At 48.5% G+C, this 26,200-nt stretch overlaps 7 protein-coding genes across 7 annotated transcripts; 2 read left to right on the top strand and 5 right to left on the bottom strand.

The window, feature by feature from the left end:
* Nucleotides 1-422: 422 nt before the first annotated feature.
* N7537_004757 (translation initiation factor eIF2 subunit gamma) lies at nt 423-2,614 on the bottom strand (the record flags this gene model as incomplete). The annotated part of the gene is made up of 10 exons (XM_056895814.1): nt 423-453; nt 513-1,317; nt 1,381-1,498; nt 1,570-1,602; nt 1,678-1,691; nt 1,752-1,768; nt 1,855-1,865; nt 1,946-2,171; nt 2,227-2,248; nt 2,347-2,614. The coding sequence occupies 10 exons, from the start codon at nt 2,612-2,614 to the stop codon at nt 423-425; spliced, it is 1,545 nt and encodes a 514-aa protein (XP_056755562.1).
* A 617-nt stretch (nt 2,615-3,231) lies between these two features.
* On the bottom strand, nt 3,232-4,759 carry N7537_004758 (putative 60S ribosome biogenesis protein Mak11; the record flags this gene model as incomplete). The annotated part of the gene is made up of 2 exons (XM_056895815.1): nt 3,232-3,792; nt 3,845-4,759. The coding sequence occupies 2 exons, from the start codon at nt 4,757-4,759 to the stop codon at nt 3,232-3,234; spliced, it is 1,476 nt and encodes a 491-aa protein (XP_056755563.1).
* Nucleotides 4,760-5,415: 656 nt separating this feature from the next.
* Nucleotides 5,416-9,896, top strand: eaf1 (MYB and HSA domain protein; the record flags this gene model as incomplete). Its single annotated transcript, XM_056895816.1, has 5 exons — nt 5,416-5,459; nt 5,541-5,669; nt 5,768-8,538; nt 8,600-8,757; nt 8,811-9,896. The coding sequence occupies 5 exons, from the start codon at nt 5,416-5,418 to the stop codon at nt 9,894-9,896; spliced, it is 4,188 nt and encodes a 1,395-aa protein (XP_056755564.1).
* A 1,350-nt stretch (nt 9,897-11,246) lies between these two features.
* On the bottom strand, nt 11,247-11,576 carry N7537_004760 (uncharacterized protein; the record flags this gene model as incomplete). Its single annotated transcript, XM_056895817.1, has 1 exon — nt 11,247-11,576. One exon carries the CDS (start codon nt 11,574-11,576, stop codon nt 11,247-11,249), a length of 330 nt encoding a protein of 109 aa, XP_056755565.1.
* Nucleotides 11,577-12,019: 443 nt separating this feature from the next.
* N7537_004761 (RTA1 domain-containing protein) lies at nt 12,020-12,980 on the bottom strand (the record flags this gene model as incomplete). Its single annotated transcript, XM_056895818.1, has 2 exons — nt 12,020-12,729; nt 12,794-12,980. The coding sequence occupies 2 exons, from the start codon at nt 12,978-12,980 to the stop codon at nt 12,020-12,022; spliced, it is 897 nt and encodes a 298-aa protein (XP_056755566.1).
* Nucleotides 12,981-15,600: 2,620 nt separating this feature from the next.
* rhgB (putative extracellular rhamnogalacturonase) lies at nt 15,601-17,102 on the top strand (the record flags this gene model as incomplete). Its single annotated transcript, XM_056895819.1, has 4 exons — nt 15,601-16,227; nt 16,278-16,316; nt 16,370-16,571; nt 16,627-17,102. The coding sequence occupies 4 exons, from the start codon at nt 15,601-15,603 to the stop codon at nt 17,100-17,102; spliced, it is 1,344 nt and encodes a 447-aa protein (XP_056755567.1).
* Nucleotides 17,103-17,844: 742 nt separating this feature from the next.
* Nucleotides 17,845-25,661, bottom strand: N7537_004763 (type I iterative polyketide synthase; the record flags this gene model as incomplete). Its single annotated transcript, XM_056895820.1, has 2 exons — nt 17,845-24,972; nt 25,029-25,661. 2 exons carry the CDS (start codon nt 25,659-25,661, stop codon nt 17,845-17,847), a joined length of 7,761 nt encoding a protein of 2,586 aa, XP_056755568.1.
* Nucleotides 25,662-26,200: the final 539 nt, after the last annotated feature.

Here is a 26,200-nt window from a genome sequence, read left to right on the forward strand (position 1 = left end):
ACTCCCTCGTACGATGGAAATAAAAAGCACATATCTTATTCGCCGACTTCACCTGCATCCCGTTCGTCGTCCGTCCCTCAGATCAAACCCTAGCATGCAGCCACGGACCAAATAAAATGGTCGCTGACATGCATTAAGCAGGGAAACCGATCAAGGTGGCGACAATACAGGATTGCATATCTCCTCCATCTTCTCTATTCAGCCCGGGGAATCAGTTAAATCACGTCTTTAATTTTCCGACTCGTCATGACCATAAACTTTTTTGCAATCATAGATCGCAAGACTCGTGTTCGAGGGTCGGTGGGGTGAGATCGTTGTCCGGGGATATAGTAAGATTTATGTGCAAATCGACTTCTCCGACATAACGGTCCTCATTCCCCAAGCTCCCCATTTCGAACTGGGAAATCGTTCAAAGGATTGCTTTACTGCTGCACAGGCTCGAGGGTGTTACCACTACGAATTGAAACAGTCAGCATTTGTCATCAGAGGTAATATCAAACCCATAAACTTACGCAACAATGTTGGCCCATCCAATCAAACGCCAGTGCTTCTCGATTCTGCGACTGATGGCGATCTTCTCACCAACCTCAGTACAGGCGGGACTGGTCAGGCTGAGCTTGGCAGCATCGGCCTTGACACCGAGGACCTTAGCACCAGTAGCGGTGGAACCGATGTTAACCATCAGCACCTCGTTCTTAGCAAGCTTGGCAACCTTGGCCTGCTTGCCGTCGGCGGTCTTGACACCAAGAAGGCGGCGGAGCAGGAAGTAGTTGACCTCAATCTCGGTGTAGATGGCGGGGAGACGGCCACGGTGACCGAGAACGAAACCGACAAGACGATCGGCACGGCAAAGCGTGGGGTCGACACGAGTACCAACACCGATCAAACCACCAGGAACGGCAAACTTGAGGTCATTGTGCTCAGCGAAGAGAGACACAATGCGGGAGAAAATGGGACGGCACTGGATCTTGCCCTGCTCGTCCTTGGTGACGAGACCGGGGCGGATCTCGATCTCATCGTTCAACTTTACAACACCGGTAAGGATGGAACCACCGGCAACACCACCCTTGAGCTCATCGATCTCGGCACCGGGCTTGTTGACATCGAAGGAACGAATGATCATCATGTGAGGCGTAGCCTCGAAGTTGCGAATAGGAATGGGGATCGTCTGGACAAGTGCCTCGTTGACGGCGTCGATGTTGTACTTCAGCTGTGCGGAAATGGGGATAACGGGCGAGCCATCAGCAACGGTACCACGGATGAACTTGAGAATGGACTGGTAATGCTCGAGGGCATTATCGCTTCGCATGAGGTCAACTGTTTTATTTTCAAATGTTAGTGCTTCGTTTCATGGAAAGATTGCAAGAACCAAGTTCTTACCCTTATTTTGGAGAATGACGATGTGGTTGAGCTTCATGATCTCAATGGCAGCCAAGTGCTCCGAGGTCTGGGGTTGGGGACAGGTTTCGTTTCCGGCAATCAAGAGGAGAGCGGCATCCTAGTGAAATGATGTTAGCTCCTCACTAATCCCTTGAAATCCTAATTGCTGCAGTGGGGGATGAAACCTACCATGACCGCGGCTCCTGAAAGCATAGTGCTCATCTGTGTAAAGCTGATTAGCATCAACTCTCAAAAGAGAAGATGAATTTCAAGATGCGCAAGGGAATGAGGACTAACCAGAATATCGTGACCTATGATTGAATATTAGCGGTGCTTCCAACTTTGGACACAGAAAGATCTAGTGAACATACCAGGGCAATCGACGAAACTTTTTTTTTGGATCAAATGTTAGCTGATGCTTAATAAATAAAGGAGGAACCTCCATGTTAGGGGTAAACTAGGGACTTATGATACCTGAGGTGACGCTGTATGAGATGTTAGATTGGACCACTTGAGGAAAGGCTCTGAGATTGGACTTCAGAGGGGGAGGAGCAGGAGAACATACCAGCAAACGGTAACGGCCTTGACATCCTTCGCGCTCACATGGCGGATCAATTTCCTTCTCACTCTTGAAACTCTTGTAACATGTAGGTCGGGGGCACTCGGGGCTGTCACACTTGTAGATCTTCGCGTTGGCGTAACCAAGCTTAATGGTAATGTTGCGCTCAAGCTCGTTCTTGAAGCGGACGGTTTGAACCTCAGAAATGGCCTTGACAACGGTGGATTTGCCGCTAGAATTATATTAGTATGCGTGTGGGAAGAAAAAGGCGAGAGTGGGTGTCTAACTGAGCGACATGTCCGATCGTGCCTGATAATCACGTCAATAAATTTATCTGGAAAAATAGAATCCAATAGATGAAGTGAATTTCTGAGCGCAGAAGCTTTCAGAAACTAATAATCACATACCAATGTTCTGAGTAGCTTGGCGGGCAATGATCTCAGGCGAAAGAGGCGTCAATTTTGACAGGTCGAGGGTTTCCGGGTTAGGCTGCTCGGGCAGTTCTGGGCGCTTCGGTTGAGGAGCAGAGTCAGCCTTCTTCATGGCAGACTTGAGAGGCTTTTCCTCCTGCTCAAGGGGCTCCTGGTCCTCGACCTCTCCGCGAGCATTGTGGGCATCGAGTAAAGGCGAGCCGGGCTGGGATCCCTCGTCGGAGAAATCGCCGTTGGAAGCCATGTTTGCAAAGTAGAAAAGAAAATCAACTCGCGATCAGCAGCGGCGTTGAATGAAAATGCAAAGTGGTTAGACGGAGACGGAGCTGGTGGATAGAAGGTGAAAGGTCGGATGAAAATTGCTTCCCGCGGGCGATATGATAATGAAAGAATGTAGGTGGGGGATTGTGTGTAGTGGAGAGCCGGGCGGTGTCTGGATGGCAACTTCACATTTCATCTACATTATAACGGCTTAAGTAAATATGCTAGATACATATATAATGCAATTAGGTATTTGTTTCAATTATTCGATACAGTTTTAATGTTGTGTCTCGGTTTATTGTGGGTGATTTACTTATCTTTGCCTGAGAAAATCCCTGCCAATTAATATAGCGACCATCAGATGTGCCACACCGGATTTATAGAGCAGTGATGGGAGTAATACACTAAAACATTCTCAGTTGAGTCGAAATTTCAGATTTGAAAGAAGAAATATTTCAAAATATAGTCATGATTATTTTCTAGGACAATAGACTCGGGGGCTTTTTTTTTTTTTTTTTTTTTCATACTCATGATACATTGGTTGCCACTTGGGATCTATTTGACGGTACAAAGGGTATAATAGTTGAGAGCAATGAAATGTTACTCATCGTCACTATCGCTCGATGACTCTACTTCATCTTCAGAGTCGTCTTCGGAGTCTATCAGTGTAGACGGATCCTCCGCAGGCAACATGACGAAGGCAGCCAAGCATGTGATGCGGTTACCAGTTTCGTTGGTGGCCATGAGCTTTCCAATCTGAGTCGTATCCTTCTTCTCTTGCTTTGCCGCGGAAATTTCTTTCCCAGCAGCCTTCCAAACACGAACCACTCCGTCGCTGTTACCGGTGACGACCAAGAAGTCGTTACGGAGTTCCTTTGCTTGACCTTCTAGGGTGAGGATTTCGAAATCCTTGATGCGGCCAGGGAACCCAGCTTCCTTTCCACCAACCTGAGCAACAGGGGTGGCGTGGGGAATTGAGCATTCAGTATCATCCTCCGCATTTTTTAGTTCTGTGGTCGAATAGAAGATCACTCGGCCATCCTCCGTAGAGACAGCCAAGAAATCCTCCTTTTCACCACCCTTCAAGGGCAAAGAAACATACTTCATCTGGTGAAGTTTGCTGCGTGGGCTAGGAAGAACTCTGCATCGTGGAATCGAGTCCTGTGCCAATAGTCAGCAATTTGATCAACGGTATACTGTCCAGATAACTTACGATTCCGAACACGACTGCACCCCATTCGAAAGCAACGGCAAACTCCTCTCCATCGGAGTCCCATGCAATGCGCCGACCTTCTCCAGTGCTCCATCTCGACTCCTTGACACCTTGTAGGACTTCCCTAGTGAAGTTCAACACACCAGCCTTTCTGCCGGTCACGAGATTCCACAATCTCATACATTTCTCTCCTCGTCCAACACTCAGCATAAGCTTCATACTGGGGTGCACCGCAAAATGGTTCACTCCAGACGGGGCAGCCCCGGGAGGTGCCGTGTCACCGCTTGGTCGTCCTTGAATTTTTGGGTTTGGTGCTTTGATAGTTGATACGACGGTCCAGTCACGGGTCTTGGAGACGGAGATTGTGTTGTCTTCTCCGGCTGCGAGTAACTTGGTTCGCGAAGGGAAACTCAACGAGGTAATACTAGCAGTGTGGTGCAACAGTGACCCTAGCTCACGGTTCCGGGGGTTTTCGAGGATCTTGTTTCCGGCGAAGGTCGGCACGGATGGATAGTCTTCATTCACGGCAGGGGGTGCAGCAGAGATCGAGTACAGGTTGATGCGCTCATCTGTACTACCACTGGCCAGAATCACCTTTTGGGCATCAACGGGGTCGGTGGGTTTAGGTAGTGGCGACAATGCTAGACAACGAATTGCAGATCCATGGGCTTCGAATAAGAAAGTATCCATACATTGGATGTCTGGAGAGTCAGCCTCAGCCTTAGCTTTCAGGCTAGAGGCTGGAACCCCGACGGTGAAGCCATGGAGCACTCGCTCATAAGAGCCTGTGACAACTTGGACAGTGAAAGCTGCATCGGGTGTCTCTGAGGGAGCAGGGACGGACTTGGTAACCTTGGGAGGAGTACCAACTGTCTTTTCCTCTTTGGGGGCATCGGTTCTCTTGCGTTTGACCATGATTGCTCAGATAATGATTGTGGTTTGTATATTGTAGATGTGAAAGCTTGATCTGGAGGGCGGACAACTTTTTTTCTTGATTTTCTGCCGGCGGTTTATCGGCTGCTTTGATAGGAAATTGATGCCTGATTATAATGCCTTATAGCCATAAGTATAAGGCATTAATATGCCTGAGGCCTACATACGCAAGCGGATTGAATGTCAGAAAAATAATACAGTGCGTTACCAGTTGATGAGGACAGCCTTTTTTGAAACACATAAATCTTTGACAACCATATAATAGCTCATTAATATAAGAACTATTCTTACTTCCCTAAGTTGATAACACATTTTTATTTTATTTTATTCCATCAAAGAGAAATTCTTATGAAGTACCAGGTACTTGGCCAAGCCGTGTATTTTTTATAGAGGGAGCGAGTAACTGGTTGTACCTAAAGCCAACATCCTTCCCGTTCTTCCACATTTTTTCATACCGCCCTGTAACCTCATTTTCACCCCCTTCGAAAAGATCTTGCTCTAGGTGCTTTTCATCGCCTCTTACCTTTCACCCATCTTTTTCATCTTTTTCGAGCGATTTTTTCCACCTGGATGACCTCGCTCGATCAGTTCCCCTTGTTCCCGCGTTAATCGGATGCTGCGTTCCGAAGCTAGACTCCATGCTCCGTGACGAGCTCCTACGATCTAAAAACGATGAGATCGCGTAAGTACTAATTTTTTTCGCAGTGGGAATTCGATTGGGAAGCCTAAAAAATGACGAATTTGTCGCTAATTTGGTGGTTAGAAACTGTTTGTCGCGCAGAAAGCGCAAGCTCAGCGCATTGTATCTAGCCACGGTCGGGTTTGGCGCGACCGAGGACGCTCATTACCACCAGAAAGAACAGGCCTTTCTTGACGCCAATGACCTCTCCAAGTAAGTCCGGTCGCCTTGTTATTTTACTAGTGGGATTTGCTCTGCATTTATTCATTCATTTTGTTTTTATAATTTCCCAATGCTGATTCCCTATCTAGAGGTCGTTATTTTAATGAGGCTACTCTTCCGCCGCCAACCCATGCGCGCGCGCGCTCACCAAGTCGAAATGCAACACCCTCGACAACAGCTTCCAGCATCAGTGCCAAACCTGTCACTGGGATCACTCCACCCTTAACTGTCGATGGCGGAGCTCCGCACGCGACCGAGCCTCAACAGCGCGGCACACCCATTCTAGACCAACCCCGGACCGCGACACATAATCTTCCCCGTACCCCCGTGGATCCAACTGGAACACGTCGACCCTCAGTGCCAACAATCAGCCCTAAGCTGCCAACGGATCTCAACGTGCCACCGATCGCTGTCCAGTCCCTTGACTCATTGCGCCCCGACCAGAAAGGTAGTGTACCGGTAGTAGAAACACCGCTTAGTGCTCACGACCATGACGGAAATCAAGCAAAGATCGCTCCCCACGTGTCGAAGCCAGCTGCGACTGGAGTTCCATCACTGGAGATCCCCTCCGACCCTCTCCGAAAGAAACACGAACAACCACCATCACCCGCCTCCTCCATTGACCCCTACAATAATAATACACCCGTTCCAGTTGCTGCATCACCTGACACAAGCCCCGCAGAAGAGGTGACTGAGGATGCTGAGACAATTGAACGCCCAAAACACAAGCATGACCGATCTGCCCATGCCCGGCCGAGCTTGGTTCCCTTGACGCCAGACGAGCAATTGCGCCTCGAAGAAGCTCAGTCGAAACCCGAGCAACCCTTTAATGATGAGATTGCCGACCTATCTACATCGAAACAGGTGATTTTGGAGAGCGTGGACACCGGGGCCAATACAGATCGCATGGATATCGACCAGGAACAGGCCCCGCCCCCCGTCCCTTCTGAAGCAAAACTCCCACAAGAACCCGAGATGACTGTGCGGGACTCGTTATCACCAACCGCACAAGCTGAAGCCGCTGCAGATTCAGCTGTCGAGACTCCCACGGCCAAAAAGCTTTCTATCCCACCTACTCAACCTGGCTCGGCGCAACCGGAGCGCATGACCACTCGGGTATCATCAGGAGCTATCCGACACAAGTCTGTTTCCGAGATCCTCGGAGAAACCCCTAAGAGTGTCGCTCATGATAGAAGCCACCCAGCTACCCCATCTGATCAAGGCTCTCCTGATTCTGTCGCAAGAATGCGCTTCAAAGATCGGAAGGAGCGGGAGAAGGAGAGAAGTCGACTCTCGACTGTTGTGTTTCCTAAGCAGCCAGCTCAGCAGGAGAAAGCCGATATGGACTTGACGCACCGAGACATGGATGCAGTTGCCAAGCTGAATGAGGAGCAAGACTATCTTTTCACATTATTCTTGAACAGAGCGTACGCTCCTCCACGGGGAACGAACCTCAATACTCTGCTGGCATCCGCGCACAAGACTTTGAGTACTAGCAATCATTTGCTTGAATATCAAGAACAGATGGATTGCCGTACTCTCCGGCGAATCTATGCTCTTCAAAATGCCAACCGATGGCCATTGCGACAATTAAAACGCTCTGTTGAACCTCCCCGCCAGGGAACACACTGGGACGTTGTTTTAGATCACATGAAGTGGATGCGAACCGACTTCCGGGAGGAGAGAAAGTGGAAGATTGCTGCTGCAAAGAGTTGTGCCGATTGGTGCGCAGAATATGTCAACAGCGACGTGGAACATCGGACCTTACTTCGTGTCCAAGTAAAGATTCCAACGTCAACTCTGGCAGAAAAAGATCCCTCTAAGGTGGGTCTCAGCCCACCATCCGACGAGGTTAACGATGAAGTGTTCGGTGTTTGTCATCCCACCCCGGAGCTCATCCCATCAGCCGAGGAGGAATCAGTCAGTGATGGGTTCAACGATGAGCCTCGACACGATATCCACGACACAGTCGCTCCTGCTGCTATTTTCTCGTTGGGCTCAGATGAGTTCAACTTCTCAATTGACATGACCCCTGCCGCCGAAAAGCTATTAGACGAACTGCCGATGTATGGACCACTCCAGATCGCCCCCGGAACGAACGCACCGGCATTCAAAGTGTCCCCTGACACAGTTTGGAAGACGGAACTACTACCGGTGTCCAAATTTGCATCGGCGAAGATTACCTTCCATGATGATGATCATCCTCGCAAACGGAGCCGATATGACTACTCCCAGTACGGCAGTGATTCTGACAATAGGATCACCGAATTGGCACCAGAGCAGACAAACGTTGCGCTGTTCCGACCAGAGAACAAACCCATCCGTGATCGCATTCACCCTGGTCATCAATTCCGGCCTCCGACTGAACATCCCATGCCATCTGTTGGTTTCTTTGAATCGCGTTCGTCCTCGCAATGGACTTACGCTGAGGATGATGAACTCCGACGCTTGGTCAAGGAGTACTCTTACAACTGGTCTCTAATTTCCAGCTGTCTTACTCCGCCATCACTCTTCACCTCCGGTGCCGAGAGACGGACTCCTTGGGAATGCTTCGAGCGATGGGTAGGACTGGAAGGTCTTCCTGCAGATATGTCCAAAACTCAATACTTCCGAGCCTACCACCAGAGGCTTGAGACTGCCCAACGCACTGTTTTGGCCCAGCAGCAGGCTGCCCAGCAACAGCAGCAACAACAGCAGCAGCAACAAGGCGCCAATGCTCAGCCTCAGCCGCCTGTCCGCCGGAGGACTACTCAGCCTCTTCGGGTTGACCGGAGACGATCTTCGAAGCATCTTGCTCTGCTTGATGCCATGCGAAAGCTGGCCAAGAAGCGGGAAACTATGCTTCAGAAACAGCAGCATGGTATGTTTGGAATAGCAGCAACACTCTGTGCCAAGAACTCCACTGACATTTCATTTCTTAGCTTCCCACCTTGCTTCACTGCGAAAGGCCAATGAGGCTAACCAGCCCAAGCCTCCGATCTCGTCCCCAGCCGAGTTCAGCCGGTTGAAGTACGACAGAGAGATGAAGCTACAGGAAAGGCAGGAACAGTACCGCCAGCAAATGATTGCGCAGCAAAGGGTGAGTGGTTGTTAACGTCCCTACTTGACAGCACTGGCTTATCCCCCATATAGGCTAGTCTCGCAGCGCAGCGTTCCGGCCAAGTACCTAACCAGCAACAAATGATGAATGCGCCGGGGCGTAACAACACCATGCCCCCCACTTCCAATCCTAGCCTACCAGGTGGAACTCCGAACGGAATGACCAACGGCATGCCTCCTAGTGCTGGTGTTAATCAAGCCCGCCCGCTTCCGATGCAGAACATGCCTAATGGTGCACAGCCCAATGGCCAGATGCCTAATGGAATGGCCATGAAGATGATGCCGCAAGCTCAAATGCAGCAGACACCAGGGGCACGACCGGGCCTGCCAATGCAAGCCTCCCCTGATAACACACGTGTGATTAGAGAAGCCAATCGATTGCAGGAGCAGCAGCGTCTTCTCCAGTCTCGGCAACAGCAGCCGCACCCCCCTCAGCAGGGTCAGCAATTCCACAACCCGCAGTTTGCGTCCCAGGGGTCGCCGAACCTGAACATGGCGAATGTTAATGGTACTCCTAATAACCCTGCTATGATGGCTGCCCTCCAGAACCAAGGGGGAATGCAGAGTCCGTCGTTCCACGGTAGTACACCACAAGGCGTCTCGACCCCCTCGCCTCGTATGGGCCAACCTAATCCTCTTTCCAGCGGTGTTGTGCCCCAAATCAGCACCCTCCAAAGCCAGATTCAACGCACGAACCCGAATATGTCCCCCGAGCAAGTGACCAAGCTGGCCACGGATCGACTCAACCAGTATCAGCAGCAGCAACAACAGCGCTTGTCCCAACAAGCAGCGATGAATGCTGCAGCAGGTAGCATTAATGCAAATGCCGTTCAGGCTAACTACCAAGTTCCCCACGAGGCTAGTTTCCAGACTCCGAACGGCGGTTCTGGAATGCAGGTCCCTCAGAATCAAGGGTTCTCCCCAATGATGCGGGTCCCCCAGGCCGGTCAGCAAAATCGCGTTGGCCCGACTAGTTCGCCTGCCATGAACGGTGCTGCACCCCTGCCTAGTCGCAGCGCCACTCCTCAAAACCAACGCAGCGGCAGTTCCCAAGCTGGCGCCGTTCAAGGTTCCAGCAAGAGCCCGCACGCTCCGGCAGCCCAGACCGCGACCAGCTAGACGATTGCTCAACATGCCCCCTTTCTTCTCCCCTGCAATACCTTTGCGAATCCATTTTCCCCTCACTTTACGTTCCTCTGTACATACTTACACCAACCCTTATGCTGATTTATTTTTTACACTTTGTTCTTCACCGTTGACTCGGCTTCTCGTGCTACAACTACGCCTACCCCTACGCCTACCCCTACCCCTACACCTACACCTACACCTACGCCTACACCTACGCCTACCCCATTTGTTGACTTATACCGCATGTGTGCTCTTTTATTTTTTATTTTGGCTTGTTGAAAATGATGTTCATCATTTATTTGAACTTGATATGCACTGGCTCTTTACACCAGTGCTGCTCTGAATTCTGGGCTTGGGCTTGTATCATTGGGAATAGGCGAAACTGGGACGGACGGATTATTCTAGGAATTGAAATGAATTGTATGATTAGTTTGAAGGTTGTGTTTCATAGAATTTTTGTGTAGTTGCATAGTTGCATCGTTGCATACTTATAACACAGTTATATGGTAGCGTTTGCCAGCAAACCCGCTCCTTCTACTTGTCTCCCTGATTACTTGCATTTCCTTTTTCTCTCAACGCGATGTGGCTTGCTTCTGACTCTCGAGGTAATCGAGGACAATGCGAAGGAATGCTTTGTGACACGAAAAAACGTGGGAATGACTGGCTTATAGGGCATCACCTGAGAGTAATTGTTCACGAAGTATACAAGCTTTAGCTCATAACTATGGCCTTTAAAACCATCTAGCATTGCTCCACTGGAGGTGGCTTGTATGCCAATCAGCCCGGCCAACATCACAGGGTCGAATTTATTCCTAATATAATCAACTGTAACCGGCACGGAGACATAGCCTAGAGGGACATTATTCGTGTCTATACGGCGTGACAAAGCCTGGTCAAGTTCGAACTCAGTGTTCCTCTGGAAGAATTGCTTCTGGGTACAGCAGCTTTCCATCATTACCCTAAAAACAAAAGACAGATATCCAGCCAGTCAGATAGGTTGGTCCACTTGCTCCGCCTCTCCTGTCGGCACCTTTGCTCCAGAAACTCAGTGTATCCGGTGATTCAGGGTTGTCGAAGGAAGCGACGAAGTTGTTAAGAACCGGCCGAAGAAGCGGAGCAAACCGAGCAAAGCGACAGACGGAGTTCCACACCTTAAACCAAATTCGTAGGAGAAATACTTCTGCATAGAGCCCATCATTATAATCGCTGCTACCACTTTGTCAGTCGCAGTCGTAGTACTAAAGGCCGGCATAATCCAGTTCTGCAGGTCCGGGTTCACAATACGTTTTTCCCACAGAGTCTATGGTCTCGTTTGTGGAAACTTCTAGGTGTACTGTACCCTTATGCGAGACGAATAGATGTAGCAGTTCCTCGGAATGTGCAATAACGAAGCAACTGAGCTGTGTCAGAATAGTGAACCACACATCTTCGGATCGGAGCACGATTACGGTGATGACTATAGGCGTAGAACCCCGCCCAGGCAAAGCCATTTTTGGACGCAGAGGTGTGAGATGTGTCGAAGAGATCTTTAGTGAATGACTTTCCAATCAGCCTTTTGCTACCGATAAGCTCCTTTGGATAGGATTGTTCGAAAAGCTCTTCGACCTCGGCTGCCCTCGGGAATTTCCATGCATGCGGTAGATGCTTGGCTGTGGTGAGAGTGATGGGCATGTTGTCGTGGGGGAGGATGAACAGTGTTGAAAGCGAAATAGAGTGAGCGAGTGCGAGAGAAAGATAGAATTTTCGCTGAAAGGATTTCGAGCGTAGGAGCCAAAGAGAGAAAATAAAATTGTTGTGTTGTCAAGAGTATTAGGAGTATTAAGAGTGTTGTTAAGAGTATTAAGAGTGTTGTTAAGAGTATTAAGAGTGTTAAGAGTGCTCAGAATAGAGAGGAGAGTATAGAAGATAAGATGATCGGTGGACGTCTCTAAAGGGCTGAGTACCTAAGGGAGGTACCATGGACATTTTGCACTTGAGCTTCAGAACCTCAAAGCATCTCGTGGATATACCATCACTGTTACTTCTTGCGGATACCAGCCAATATAAATAATTTCTATTCTCAAGAAAAAAAGGAAAACTCAATATACACATTTGTCATCACTCAAGCATAATCACTAGGCAAGCCTCTGGGCCATTCCAGGCCCATTTAAAGGTACATCAGGATGCCCATCTCCCGTACCAGTCTTGGTCAGGCGATGAGCCTTCTTGATAAGCCTACCCGGATGATAGATGATCAATACCAACATGGTAAAAAACATCAAAAATGCATCAAACACATAGATATAGACCTCCTTCGTATTGACAGCGGTTTTTTGACCGGCTCCAAATTGAATAGTCCGTACCAGGTTGCGAACCATCAATGCAAAGCAAGAAATGTAGATTGCCCACATATATCGCTGCCAGGGTAGATCGGGGTTCTGATTGAGAAAGGTCGTGGGTGTTTGCAAGAGACGTCGGTGGAATTTGGCCGCAATCAGAATGAAAAAGGCAAAGACAACCAAGGAGAAGATCAAGCCAGCCAAAACGACCTTTTTGCCAATGTTCATCACCTTCTCATCCCCAGTCACTTGGACACCCGCACCCCCCAACTGTGTACAGAAACAGAGCACATCGTTCATGACGAAGACAAAGGTAAGCCATTTAGGGCGCATGCTTGAAAGATGTTCGGCGCCGAAGGAGCGGATAATGCGGCCGAGGACCATGTAGACGGTAGCTGCCACAAGAGGTGGTGCGCATAGAATGAGCATCTCCTGCAAGGCCCATGATTTGATCTCGAATCGAGACTCGTGTGACCATGCTCGGCCGTAGTAGCCGAATGTCTCGCCTGGTTTCGTTCATCGTTAGCTCAAATGTTTTTCCTCTTTTATGGATGGGGAGTATCATCATACAAATTCCTCCTAGTACCAATGGGATAAAATAGGCAGCACGGAAGGGGAACATCAACACGATATGGGCAAGGGTTGAAACTGCAAAGATCCCCATAAATGCATACCCAGCCGTGGCAGATGGCGTGTACGGATAGAACTCTACCCAAGGATCAGTGCCATTTTGGCCGGGGTGAAAAACAATGTCCATATTAACGATGCGAATACTAGTGTAGTGTATTCATTCTAAGGAAAAAGTTGGGATTTAGGGACTTATAAAGTTCTAATCTGTTGCCTCTAGGGCTGTTCCTAGGTTCCCAATCGGGGAATTTCTGAACGAATACGCCCTGATGTGGGGCATCCCCCCCGGCCCATTTTGGATTATGCTTATTTTGCCCTATTAAGCTTGTCTGTTCGGCATATTTTTAGAAATACTATCCCTGTGGCGAGAGAGGAAAGAAAAAAAAAACCCTGCGACTCATCCACAGGTGCTCTACTACTATATAGTATATCCATAGATATCTTGAAACAGACCCTAATTATAGTCCCGAAACGAGTGGACTGCAAGACGGGACCGTGGAGTACATGTAGTCTAATATTACACCTGTCTCTTGACGTTGTAGTTCATTGCTGTATTTGAATCCCCAGAAGTGATCTTAACAAACTTAGGGCTGGAGGTTATAGAGAGAAATTCGATTATGACGTCGGGAGTACGCTCGAATTTCCTGACTAGGCTCAGATCATTCCGATGATCACCATCACTTCCTTGTATATAAAGTAGCTGCCTAGAAGTGTAGCCTGTTGTCTTTGGTTGCTTTGGATGAGTGGAAATATGATATCAAGCAAGGTCTTTTATAAGCCACCATTCTTGTAACCTCAACCAAGCCCCTCGGTGTTATTGTACAAATCATAGGACAAAACCACAATAGAAGTAGAATCATAAAAGAGAGGAATAGCTATATCTGTGAAAAGGTTCCAAAAATTAAAGTCGAAAATGAGAACAGAGCCCGAAGTTTGTGCTTAGGAGAGACACTGTGAACACCTCCCAGGCTCTAACGTATTTCACATACGAGCCGGCCACACAAGCGAGCCGGCCACCCCAAAACATCATAGTAAATGCGATATATTCTACATTTATATCTCAACAACCAACTTTTTATTTTATCTCCTTATTTGTCGATAGTTATTGATAAGATATATTAGCACTATATATCAATCTTAAAGGAATTAGGAGGCTATATTATCATTATTTCAAAAATTACCGAAAATTACGTTACTAAAAAGTAGAAATATATATATCGCAATCACAAAGTCATATATATTTCCTAAACTCCCTAGAGAGGCTAGAATCTACCTAAAAAGTATTAGGCTATAAGGAAATCTCTATATAGGCCACTATTGTTGAGATATCAAGTTGATGGTGTTTTGGGGTGGCCGGCTCGCTTGTTGGCCGGCTCGTATGTGAAATACGTTACCACCGCCTTACTAATTAACCATACCGAGCTGCGCACCCGGGCGAGCTGCGCAGTCCGGAACACATAGTAAATGCGATATATCCTACATTTATATCTCAACAACAACGTGTTTAACTTATCTCATTACTTATCGATAGCTATTGATAAGGCTTATTAGTAGTCTATATTAATTTTAAGGAAACCGACAAACTATATTATTATCATTTCAAAAATTACCTCAAATTACGTGACTATAAGCTAGAAATATATATATCTTAATTAATAAAATTTGAAAATTCTTAAAACTCCCTAAAGAGCCTAGAGATCACATAAAGAACATTATAATATAAGGAAAGGTTCTTATAGACCACCGTTGTTAAGATATCAAGTTGTAATTTATCGCATTTACTATGTGTTCCGGACTGCGCAGCTCGCCTGGGAAATACGTTATCACTTCTTATCTTCTTATTGGTCATGTTTAACTGGCAAAATTTGAGATGTTAACACTTTTGCGCAGTGGAGCTTCTCAGTGTCACCGCCTTACGCGACCGCTTTGCACCTGTCAAGTATGCTCTAGCTTGTACGAATGAAGACTACTCCGTACTCTTTGTCACATTCATACTTTATCTGTGACATTCAGCGATTGATAGGTTGAATGACTTGGACCTAATTGCCAACGATCAACTGCGCTATTACGGCTTTGGCCGGGGCAAGAAAATCGAGATACTCCGGAAGGACGCGTCAACCGTGGAACCATCGGAACCATCGACCCTATGTCTATTTATACACGAACCGAAGAGGAGAGACTACCTAAGTATCTAGGTACTCTGTAGTGCTTAGAAACAAGATCACCAAAGCTTTACGGTTGAAGTCTCTAGCCGAGCAACATTGTCTATATACTATATACCTTCTGAACATAGTAATTCTTGAAATTCATAAGTCCACACCTGGTGGAATCAGGGGCTGCTTATTATAGTCACAAAAAATACGGGATGAAAATTCTATAGATGCTAGACGGAAAGTGGAAATAGAGTGTTTGAGAATGGTCGTTAGCGCCAACATTTTAATCAAGATTATACGTTTCAGATCACTTAGTGCAAAACCTTCTACCTTCATTCGCCTTGAAAGCCTCCACCCAAGCTTCAACCATGGCTTTTTATACGCTCCCGCATATCCTCACTATGTGTCAACCCCATGACGGCTTGGTTGGGGTTTCGGAAGAACAGCTCAATAATGTAAGGCTGTCCGCGATATCGTCTACACTCAGGGGTTGTATATATATAGTCAGAATCCGATGTCAATTTGTATTCCCCTCAACCCTTCCTTTCATTTTTTTTTCTCTTCCATTCCTTTATTTTATAATTCATTTGTTTCAATATGTACTTTCCTTCAGCAATCGCAATCGGCCTGGCGCCATTGCTTGCAAACGCCTACCTCAGCGGTTCGGTCGGCCCAACAACCACCGTCTCCACTAAATCTGCCAACAAAATCTGCAATGTACTGGACTACGGCGCTGTAGCAGACAAATCGACCGATGTCGGCGCAGCCATCACCTCTGCCTGGGCGGACTGCAGGGACGGTGGAGTGGTCTACATCCCGTCTGGCGACTACGCCTTCAAGTCCTGGGTGACTCTGTCAGGTGGAAAAAGCTGTGCTATCCAGTTGGACGGTATTCTCTATCGGACTGGTACCGATGGCGGAAACATGATCATGGTCAAGCATACCACAGACTTTGAACTGTTTAGTTCTACCTCTGAGGGTGCTGTGCAGGGGTATGGATATGAGTACCATAAGGAGGGATCGAGCAGTGGAGCGCGAATTCTGAGACTGTATGATGTGACCGATTTTTCGGTTCATGATCTTGCTCTTGTTGATGCACCTGCTTTCCATTTCTCTTTGGATACTTGTGAGAATGGTGAGGTTTATAACCTTGCTATTCGTGGTGGTGACAAGGGTGGCTTGGATGGACTTGATGTTTGGTCGACTAATATTTGGATTCACGATGTCAGTTGCTTGTTCTACCGTTGTGGAGGGTAGTTGCTAACGCCAAATAGGTCGAGGTCACCAACAAGGATGAGTGTGTTACTGTCAAGGTATATGGCTTTGAAGAACCCCCGAAAACAGAGCATCGCTAACAATAAGACAGAGTCCCGCCAAGAACATCCTCGTCGAAAACATCTACTGCAACTGGAGTGGTGGTTGTGCCATGGGATCACTCGGCACCGACGTCGAGATCAGTGACATCACCTACCGCAACGTCTACACCTGGAACTCAAACCAGATGTACATGGTCAAGAGCAACGGAGGCAGCGGTAATGTTGAGAACCTCATCCTCGAGAACTTCATCGGTAAGCACCACACCATTCACCACCTATCTCCCTACCACTTCCACTAACCAATCAGGCCACGGAAACGCCTACTCCCTCGACATCGACAGCGCCTGGAGTAGCATGAGCAAGGTATCCGGCGATGGTGTCCAACTCACCAACGTCACGATTAGAAACTGGAAAGGAACCGAATCAAACGGCGCCCAGCGTGGCCCCATCAAAGTGAAGTGTGCGGATGGCGCACCCTGCACAGACATCACCATCGAGGATTTCGCCATGTGGACTGAGTCCGGCTCTTACCAGTGGTACAACTGTGAGAGTGCATATGGCTCCGGCGCGTGTCTGAAGGATGGTGATGAGCATACTTCGTATACGACTACTCAGACTGTCAAGTCCGCTCCTTCTGGATACTCTGCTGCAACCATGGCTTCTGATCTGGCGACGGCATTTGGTACCGCGTCGCCTATTCCTATCCCTGCTATCCCGACTTCTTTCTACCCTGGTGCAACCCCTGTTAGTGCGCTGGCTGGTGCCAAGGCCACTTCGTCTTAGGCTGGAGTGGGATCTGAGCTGCTTGTGTATGATGTAGTATGCTTGAGATTAAGTCTTGGATTTTCTGATCAGCTGCTATATAGAAATATACGCGCGTGGACCAACTCAAACTATCTCTACATTAGACCTCTAGATTGTTTATGTGATGGTCAGATGATCCATGGATCCTTAATCAGCTGATCTAATGGTCTGTGAGTAGGTCTGTTCAGGGGCTCATTGGACTCGGAGATCAACAGGGTAAGAGGTGAGCGGTCTCGAGTGCCAGGAATTATCCAGTACATATTCATCTGCCTCCGGGATCTAGTACACTTTTACGGTGATAAATCCTGTTGCACAAAGTATCTACTATGTGCATTGTTGCCGCCTATCTGGAGAATTTTATGCAAGTCTTTCGCAATTGAGCTAGTCAATCACTCGGAGTAAAAAGTGCCTCGATTGAATTATTACTCAGTATATAATAAGAACAGTGAAAAAAGTCTGTAAAGACTTTCAATCTTGGAAGGTTAACACTGATGAATAATACCGAGAAACAAGCCAGCCATGGTGAATGAATTAACCATACAATCTCAGAAGTGAAACCAACATACCACCCATACCTTGCAAGAGTGTCAATTTGCGACTCAAATCATTATGTAGGTGAATATCTCAAGAAGCGACACTCGGCAAATAATAAAAGCCAGCCATTTGAACGAGATACATTAATCAAACAAGTCGATGCTCCCCAACGCCACTTAACAACCCATTATGGGTTCAGAAATCCCGATTCTTTCCACCTGGCAATATACTTCATCATAAGATTCTCATCAATAGGACCCTGATTCTGCAGCGTCTTGGAATGTTGCGAAGACTTGGTGGTATCCAGAACCAAACCACCACAAGACATCGGAACGAAATAATGTTCAAAGAAATCAATCAACTGCAACGCAGGATTATCCGTAATGCTCCCCCGGAAACCTCGCACCCGATTCACCCATTCAGTAAACGGAACAATACTCTTTTGTTCAAGATCTAACGCGCGAGCCAAGATCGCAATCATCTCCCGCCACTTCTGCCGGGACGGATTGTCAATATGATAGATAAGATCCGAAGTAGATTGAGACAGGAGTAGCTCGCCTAGGACAGCAGCGACATCGTTCACAGGGTACCAGGAGAGTGTTCCATCGAGATCGGGAAGAATCTTGAGCACCTGTGACGACTTGATCAGGAACGGCATGTACTCAGAGGGGTTCCAGTAGCCATTGCTAGTCGAGCCGGTAATCTGCGCGATTCGTACCGCCATCACATGAAACCGTTCTGGGAAACAATATAATGTCTCCGCCAGAATACGTTCCGTTGCAAGTTTGGCTTCGGCATACCCCGTCAAAGGCACGGATTCGACTGTACCAGGTTGCTCGGGAACGAGTGGTGTTCCTGCCCACAGAGGGTAGTTTGCGATCACGGCGCTGGAGGAGATGAATTGGAAGCCGAATTTGAATGGGGCTGGTCGGTGCAGGGTGACTTCGCATGCGAGATCGATGAGATTCCGCGCGATCTTGAATTGAGGTTCGTAGGCCCGCATCGGGCGTGTCAGGCTCATTGGCCAAGCGCTATGGACGATTTCTGTCACGTTTTGGATCAAATATTGGTGGTTTTCGGGCGAGAGTCCCAAATTGGGCTTGCTTGTGTCCGTTTCAATCACCTTTAGCTTACACAGCAACGTCGGGTCGAGTGAGATACCTCTCATTTGAAGAGAGTTCTGCTGTCGCACTGTCGCCTCGGTTGTGCTCAGTCGATTGAGGCATACAACTGTATGGATATCTGGACGTTGTGCCAAGAAGGCCACGATGTGGGCACCCAGGCTTCCAGTAGCACCGGTAACGAGCACACACTGCCCAGAACTCAAGGATGGCAACTTGGTAGGGGATCCAATGTGTGATGGAGCAACGAAGTCTTTTGTGTATTTGTGAACAGTGGCGTCAATCCTCGCTTGGCGCTCAGAGATGTCTGGTAACGTGAGTTCAGGGATGGATGCCAGAGGAGGCTTTGGTCCGCGATCATACCTGGATCCAGATGCATGGGCGATAATCAAACGCTGAATGCGAGCCTCGGGAAGTTCTCCTTCAGTCCAGTCGACATGGCCGTATCCCACTGAATGTAGTACCTTCTCCCAGTAGTTGGCTGGCTGGAGGACGTAGTCCCGCCCGTCCTCAAATAGCCACCATCCTTCCAACAATCCGAAGATGAAATCGCACCACGGCACTTGCTCCGTCATCTCTAACATAATGAGAGCACCATCAGGTCGCAAGATGCGATGAAGATTCTTCAATGATACAGAAAGATTCCGTGTTGCATGGATACAATTGGTGGCCAAAATGATATGCTGGCTCTGCAAGAATTTGGCATCCGGCTCATTTTCCATGTTCAGAGGTTTAAAATCCATGAATGGGTACTTCTTGAAACGTTTGCGAGCAGCCGCAATGAGCGACCCTGAGATGTCTGTCATGGTGTATTTCACGGGGACTCCTAACTTGGCGAGCAATGGCACGATTCTGCTTGTTGTCCCGCCAGTGCCCCCGCCAACCTCGAGAATACAGATGGGCTGTCCATCTTTGGGAAGTCGACCAAGAACCCGCTCGAAGAATCGCTCAAGCTGTTTGATCCAAACTGTGTTGACAGGGGAGTTCGAATACATATCTGCAGCAATTTCTCGGCTTTCGGGATTACCAAAGATGAGCTTCAGGCCATCTTCTTTATCCATGATCAGATCTGCAAATTTCTGACCCACCAATGCTGCGAGCTTATGCTCAGCGGCATGAACAGGTTCATCGTGCAACAGCTTGTTGAGTAATGTGTCCGCAGATGCGGTGGGCGGCGCAACCGCCGTGCGTGTGATAGTAGAGCCGTTGATATCTATCAAACGAGCGTCCTTTTCCAATAACCCATAGATGATCATGTTCATAAACTTCTCGTGCTTGGGATGGTATGGCACGCGTGTAAGCACTTGACCTGGTGCTGCAGACCGTATTGGGCAACCGAGTTGTTCGAAAGCATTCACAATATACACGATGCAGAGCTCCGTAGACCGCGGCATGACATGCTTGGAGTAGGTTCCCAGTTGGCCCTTGACAATGTCATCATCAGTGTCCCATTTGATCTCACGGAACGCATCGAGAAGTGTTGACATAGACAGAATAGCGTTGCCATCTCTATGATCAAAGCTGATGATACCATTGGCGCCATTGATATTTGTGGTGGGCTCATTCGGTTCCAAAAGTATGTATGCTTCTGTGTCGACCGAAGAGTCTCCTTCAAACCCGACGCCGCTTTCCTCATCGTCAAATCCTAGGGTAGACCGGATACACGAGACCAGACTGGCAAAGTCAGTCAGGTCCATAAGCTGATCATTTTGAAGAGTGCACTTGAATGCAGAATCGACTTCTCGGACCAGCTCCATGGCCATAAGAGAATCGATCCCGAGTTCAATAAGATCAGAGTCATCTTCTATCTCCTCCGGCTCCAATCCGGAAAGATTACAGACGATCTCACACATCTTTGCAGAGATGTCTGGTCCAGGGGGCTTTGCGACATTTTTCACGATAGCTTTCTCTTGGAAATTCAGGCTAGAGGGAGTGGAGCTAACCGTCGTCGTAGGAGTGGGATCGTAGACAGGGGTGGATTTTGATGAGACAGCAGCCGTGGAAAAGTGAGATTCTTGCTGAGCGCCCCGAGTCAACAGCTTGCGCATTGAATCCATGGGTACAATCCGATAAGAAATTCCTAGGATCGCCTCGACCAAGGATCCATCACGAGGGTCGAAAGCGAAGACGTCACTGACGTACTTAGTCTCAGACTCTTGGTGATGCACCGCAAATACTTCCCAAGCATCAGGAGGCGAAGTCATGCTACCCAGTCTGGGGTAATGCATCCATCTGGAAATACCGTCACAGATGTACACGCCTCTTTTAGACAGATCAGATGCATCTGTCATGAGATTAATGAAAATGCCGGCGACCTGACAGAAACACTCCGTCAAAACCGGATCCATCCAGGTCTCCCCAGCATATTCCTTTGAGACATAGCCTGCTGATTCATCCTCCTTTCCAACTATCTTGGTTACACACCGGAATGGCTCCGCATAGTTGACCACTTGCTCGAACGCTCGATAGATATTTCGGCCCTGAAGCACGTCGTCTGCACTGTTTCCTTGGAGAAGACTAGTACACCGTTTCTTGCCACTCAGACGCGACAAGCGCTCGAAGTTCTCCTTGAGTGCAGGATCACTGGCTGGCAAGAAAACAATGTTTCCAGAGCTGAAGTCAGTTACTCTACCCCCAGAGTCAGTGCCGTAAAGTCTCCATCTCCAGGCCAGGCCTCCGTCATCTTTTGCAACAACATCAAGATACAAGTCCGTAGAATCGGAGTCAACAAGGGCGTTGTGATAAGAAACTCCCTGGACCTCCGGTTGGAACTGGTACGCCTTGAAGTCAGGTTGCAGATTCATTATCGCATCGAGGGAAATTTCAATCTGAAGCATGCCGGGCGTTACAGCGGTGGTGTTCAGAGCCACATTCGCCAATGTCAGCTGCTGGAATTTGTCGCAGGTTGTGTTCACTCGGAATCGGGCAGACTGCTTTGTCTGGTCTTCAAATCCGATGAATGTTGTTAGGCCCTTGGGGGGCTCTGGAGGTTGTACAGTTGCGTCGATGGAGGCTTTGACTTCAGGAACCTCCTTCAAGTCCATCCAATGTCTTGCCTTTTCGAACTGGTAAGGAGGGAGCATCACAACTGTGTAATGAGATACCTCTGTGGAATGATGTGCCCAAAATGACACATTCAAGCCTTCCTTCCACAGATTTGTCGTCGCTTTAGCCAAAGATGGGAGTGATTCTTCGCTGGTGATGTGAACACCCTGGAAATGGTGTGGAGAACTTGAATTTCCTAGTGCCCGGCCGATCATTGTAGTAATTGTAGAATTTGATCCAGCTTCGAGCCAGATTGCAGCTGGGTACTCCTCAGCAAGTCTTTGAACTGCATGGTTGAAATAAACCGGGTTTCTCAAGTGCCGAGCTATGAAATCCGACCCACGGTTTGGGTTAGATCTTGTCTCAGTCGCTGCTTCAACTTGAATAATCGGCTCGCTAAATTGGATTTCGCGACCTAGTGCTTCCAGGTCACTGATCAACGGATCAACATTGGCAGAATGGAAGGCATTGGTAACATTCAGCTTCTTGAGCTTCATGCCAGTGAAGATCTGGTTGCTCCGTGCGAGTTCCTCGATGAATTGAACAGACTCTGTCGAACCTGCGAGGGTAAAGGATCTGGGACCATTATAACAGGCAATAGAGACATCCGGTTTACTTGAAGCGGACAGCAAGGCTGTCACCTCAACAAGGTCCGCCTCCACTGCCAGCATGGATCCCTTATCAGAACCCCACTTGTTGTGAATCAGACGTGCCCGACCCGAGATCAGTCTGAGGGCATCAGTCAAAGAATAGGCACCGGCAATGCAGAGAGCTGTCAGTTCGCCAAAGCTATGGCCAATCACCGCGGTCACTTTGACTCCGGAGTCAATCCACGCTCTCGCACAAGAGTACTGTGCTGCGAAGAGTACAGTCTGTAGTTCCACCGTGTCTAGGATTGGAGACCTTTGAAAGATGGCGGGGTAGATGCTGCCGAGACCCAGCGAGAGACATATAGTATCGCACTGGTCCAGATGACTTCTCAGAATGGTTGCCTGATTGTAGACATCCTTTCCTAGGCCAACATAGGTGGAGATCTGGCCGCCGAAGCAAAGAATGACCGGACGAGGTGGGGGCACTTCAATTTCCGCGATGGTCCTACCCCCTTGTTCAAAGTCCAGGAGCTTCTCCTCCAGCTCGGTACGAGAGGCAGCATTGAATATCAACGCCTTTGGCAAATTGCGATTTGACTGGCGGGAAATTTGAAACGACAAATTTCGCACTGTTAAGTCCTTCGACGAGTCGGCATTATCGTGAATGAAACGCCTGAATTTGGTAGCATATGCTCGAAGACTTTGTGAGTCGCTTCCGCAAAACCAAAAGGGGAAGCTTGTAGCAGATGCCGATAGCAGTGGGGGATTCGAAGCCAAAGAGCGGTGCTTCGGTGCCTGTGTGATGATCATTGAAGCATTAGAGCCTGAGGCGCCGTAGTTATTGATAAGAGCAGCCCGGAAATCCACATTCCAAGGCGTCAGTTGCGTTGCAATATCTATCATGTCTTCAGGATAAGCATTCAGGGCAGGGCTCATAGAAGTGAAGCTAGCCTGTGGAGGGATGAAGCCCTTGTTGATCATGAGCAAGATTTTCACCAAGGATACTATACCCGACGCAAATTCGGTGTGACCAAGTAGACCTTTCACAGACATCAGAGAAAGTGCGTCTGAGCGGATTGAGCCTCCAAATACCCTTCTAACAGCATCATACTCCGCGGGGTCACCCACTGGAGTTCCGGTTCCATGGGCTTCAACTACAGAAATAGCCTGTGGCTCAAGCCGCGCCTGTTCCACCACATCTCCGAAAAGCCCCGCCAGTGAGAGCGAATTAGGAACTGTGATTGCTGTACAATTCTGGTTCTGGTAGACCTTCGTGCTCGCTATCACTCCAAGCACTTGGTCTCCATCTGCAATTGCAGAGGAAAGTCGCTTGAGGAAAACAACGCCAGCGCCCTCTCCTCTGCAATATCCGTCACCTCTTGCATCAAACGGCTTGCACTGTCCAGTCGGGCTTAAAAAGGAAGCACCAGCCAGGTTTTGGAACCATTCAGGACTGGTGAGGACATTGACTCCGCCCGCAAGCGCGCTTGTGCATTCGCCATGGAGGATAGCACGGCAAGCTTGGTGAATAGCGACACCGGATGAGGAACAAGCAGTATCAATTGTCAAACTTGGACCTGTCCACCCGAAATAGTGACTGACCTTCCCGGCAGCGAAGCTTCGGAGATTGCCCGTGGCCGAATAAGCGTTTGCTGAGTGGCAGGCAATGTTACGTTCGTAGTCGTTGTTCCCGATTCCAATATAACATCCGATGTGCTTGCTATTATGGGAAGCTCCGAAATACCCAGACTGTTCAATGGCCTGATATGCAAGTTTCAATACCAATCGATGTTGGGGATCGGCGGACGACATCTCGCGTGCGCTTTTCTTGAAGAACTTGTGGTCGAAGGTGTCATAGTCTCGTAGGAAATTACCGTACCATTTGCGATTCTCCTCGAGCTCCCTGAACGCCGTTTTCATACTGAAGCGCTCCAATGGGACTGTAGTGTGCTGTGATTGACCGCTAGTCAAGATTCTCCAATACTCATCAAGGTCTTCCGCTCCAGGAACATGACACGCCATTCCAATCACAGCGATCTGATCGTCTGGTAGATTGTCAAAGGGCAATGCGGACGTTGGACGGAGAATTGTACTCGGCAGAGAAGATGTTGACAGATCGCTGTCAGAGATATGAATCAGTAAAGGACCCAGCTTCTTTATCATTGTCGGTGGCACGCATCGTTCTGGACCAAAGCAGACAAAATTCGCACCACCTGCATCAATGTGTGATGACTGAACGAGACTGAACAATTTCAGCCATTCGGATGGTTTGAGCAGAATCTCTTGCAATGCATTCTCATGTAGACGGCCTCCAGTGCTCAGCCTGCTCGGCACCACCATTTCAGATGGATCGGGGAACTGGAATTTGGGGTCACGGTCGCAAAAGGCGATGAGTTGCTTTGCATCTTCACGATGTTTTGGCCAATGGAACCGGCCAGAAAGTGCAACTTCAGTGACATGTGCACCGGATAACCTGAGTTTATCAAGGAGAGCAGGAGCTGATTCTTTCGGGGCAGTCACTGTGGCCCTCTTTTCATCAACGAAAACAGAGATGTATGCCTTTTCACGTCGCGTTAATCAGTAATTTCATGTCATGTGGTCTGAGCTTGATTTACCTCTGGAAATTCTGCCAACACTTCGTCCACGCTGTCACGAGATTCCAACGCATTCCATGACATCGAGAAGGACATGGCAGGGCTGCCTGTGTCCGGTGATGCCTCCTCGGCGTCCACGAGGGCACCAACAAGCATCGATAACCTCACGGCAACAGCACCGTATTGCTGAACCTTGGCTAAGCTGGAGGCACAGCTCACAGCAAAGGCGCTCAGAATACCGGTACATAGACCGAGACTCTCGGAAGTCTCAAGGACGGATTGGGGTATCTCGTCGGTATCCCCAAGACCCGGCAACCCAGACCTCACAAAGGCGAGATACTGGGTTAATTGAACAATTACAACCAAGGGTGATAGTAGGATATTGGGTAAGGGAAACAGAGAATCCGGTAGACTCCCTGTCTGCAAGCCCCGATGCAACTCTCGCAATAGCCGTTGACCCTCCACATGTTGCAGTTTTGGAACTTGTTTGACGAGACTCTCCCAAATAATTGGCAGTTCTGATAGGGCATCTAACGCCCAGCTGTCGTATAGGTGGCTATGAAGTGTTGTAAAGAGTTTGGTATCAAAAGCCAATGCCTGTGGTCCGAACAAAAACACCTTGGGGCTCACCCGAGGACCAGACTCCGACGGCATGTTGCTAGTCACGTTGAGGTCGACTGGTTTACCACTGAGAAACAAAAAGTTGAAGGTCCGGTGTTAAATCGATGGGGATATAGAATTCAATCCATGGGTTGATTTAAGTTAAGTAGGGCCATTGACAACTTGATCTTGAAGCATCCCTATGCAATCTATCCACAGTCGGGGATTTTTGCATGCCACGAGGCTAGCATCGCTGATATGGAGCTTCGATTTGTTGAGTAATAGTTGTTTAAAGATCAGATTCAACGTCCTAAATTACCCGAAGCGAGGCCCAGGGGTGGACGGGTTGGATAAAGGGCCCGAGAGAAAGAATCCGAGGGCTAGCCACTAGGTAAAACCCCCGGACAGCCACCCTCACGTCAGCCTCAACCGTTTCTACGAGACTAATGCAGAACAATCGTACCTGCAGCCAGTCAGAATTCATTGCTGCGGCCTATCGCCAGCCGTGCTTTACCATGTTTCAATTTCACATACGATTGGAATCGGATCCAATGGTAGCCTACGAGCCTTGGATAACCCCCCCCCCCCAACAC

Source organism: Penicillium hordei, assembly GCF_028827395.1.
Source record: "Penicillium hordei strain IBT 12815 chromosome Unknown utg000002l_segment0_segment0, whole genome shotgun sequence".
Taxonomy (NCBI): Eukaryota; Fungi; Ascomycota; class Eurotiomycetes; order Eurotiales; family Aspergillaceae; genus Penicillium; species Penicillium hordei.